The sequence below is a fragment of the Capsicum annuum genome, unplaced genomic scaffold (genome assembly GCF_002878395.1).
Source record: "Capsicum annuum cultivar UCD-10X-F1 unplaced genomic scaffold, UCD10Xv1.1 ctg83235, whole genome shotgun sequence".
Lineage (NCBI taxonomy): Eukaryota > Viridiplantae > Streptophyta > Magnoliopsida > Solanales > Solanaceae > Capsicum > Capsicum annuum.
In genome coordinates this window covers 1-1,367 of record NW_025894089.1, presented here as the reverse complement: position 1 = coordinate 1,367, position 1,367 = coordinate 1, and the positions used below count along the sequence as shown (strand labels likewise).

The 1,367-nt window shown below is 39.0% G+C and overlaps 1 protein-coding gene across 1 annotated transcript; it reads left to right on the top strand.

The window, feature by feature from the left end:
• Positions 1 to 200: 200 nt before the first annotated feature.
• On the top strand, positions 201 to 758 carry LOC124895604 (probable ion channel CASTOR; the record flags this gene model as incomplete). Its single annotated transcript, XM_047406042.1, is given in 1 exon segment — positions 201 to 758. A coding segment is annotated over 1 exon segment (315 nt), but the record flags the coding sequence as incomplete, so codon positions are not given.
• Positions 759 to 1,367: the final 609 nt, after the last annotated feature.

Here is a 1,367-nt window from a genome sequence, read left to right as displayed (position 1 = left end):
TAGATACGTGATTTTTATTTCAGAAAGTAGCAATATTCTTGTATTATCTTGCTAAATCTTACTACTTTTAGATGTTCTGTTTCTTTATCTTCGGATGCACTCTAACTTAACTCTATTGAGCTGATTTAATACTATTTAAATTTGATCTTTAAGCCGTGACATCCGATGATGCACTCAGAAATCTGTTTCTAGTTTTGCAGGCCAAACGCCAGCCATACAGAGAATCTATGGTTTCCAAAATTCACGGGGGTAGCTCCTCCCAAGGCTCCTGGAGAGAGGAGATGCAGCAGGCTTCAGATAAGTCGGTTATAATCAGTGAAATTTTGGACCCGAGGACTAAAAACCTCTTGTCTATGTCAAAGATAAGTGACTATGTTTTGTCAAATGAGCTTATTAGCATGGCATTGGCCATGGTGGCAGAGGACCGTCAAATAAATGATGTATTGGAAGAGTTGTTTGCTGAAGAGGTGAGGCAACTGGCATGGGTCATGCCTACTGGCTACTGGGTTGCCTGATTTTGTGTCTAGTATAGAGGAGCCACACATTGCTCAAGTACACATCCAGTATTATAGGAGCTTTTAGGGATTTATGCATATATCAGCGTATTGTAGGTGATCAAACACTCCATTTATTAGGGAAAGCTAACAACTGAAGCAACGTGAAATATATAAAATAGAAAGAAAAAAAAAAACATAATACGAGACTGAACAATAAAAAAAGGAGTAAAGACTATATTCGAGAGCCATTTTCTCTTTTCATGACAGAAACAGAACTAGCTAACCCACAAACTGTATTAGCCATCGAATTAGGAGGATTGAGGCAGTTCCATCAGCACCGGAACGTCGACTTTAGGCTAGGGGGACCTTTGGTTTGGGTCCCAAGGCTTTCAGACTTATTTTAGGCTATTGGTCGGATCCTTTTATAGTGCGCTGATTGAAAACAGGGCAGCACTTGTAGAGTTTATACCTAAATGAAAAGAAATGGAGAAGGATCTGAATCCAAGTTGAAGCAAACACCAAATGTATGAAGTACCATGTGAAACTTTCACTACATTGACTCTCATGTTATCGAACTTTTAATCAGTCAAGGTCAGTGAGGACTCATTCCTCGTTTTTGTAACTTTGAGGTGAAGTTGTATCGCTTGCTGCTTAATTTTATAATTTGTCAGTATTGAATGCTTCAGTAGATGCTGAAGCTAAGAATCCTTGCATATCTTGGTAGCATCCTGCAACGGTAGTTATTATTGTGATTGTTCACGACTAATTAAACCTTCTGACATTGCATTGCAGGGAAATGAGATGCAAATAAGAGGAGCAAATCTATACCTTTGTGAGGGTGAGGAGTTGAGTTTTTATGAAGTGCTCCTG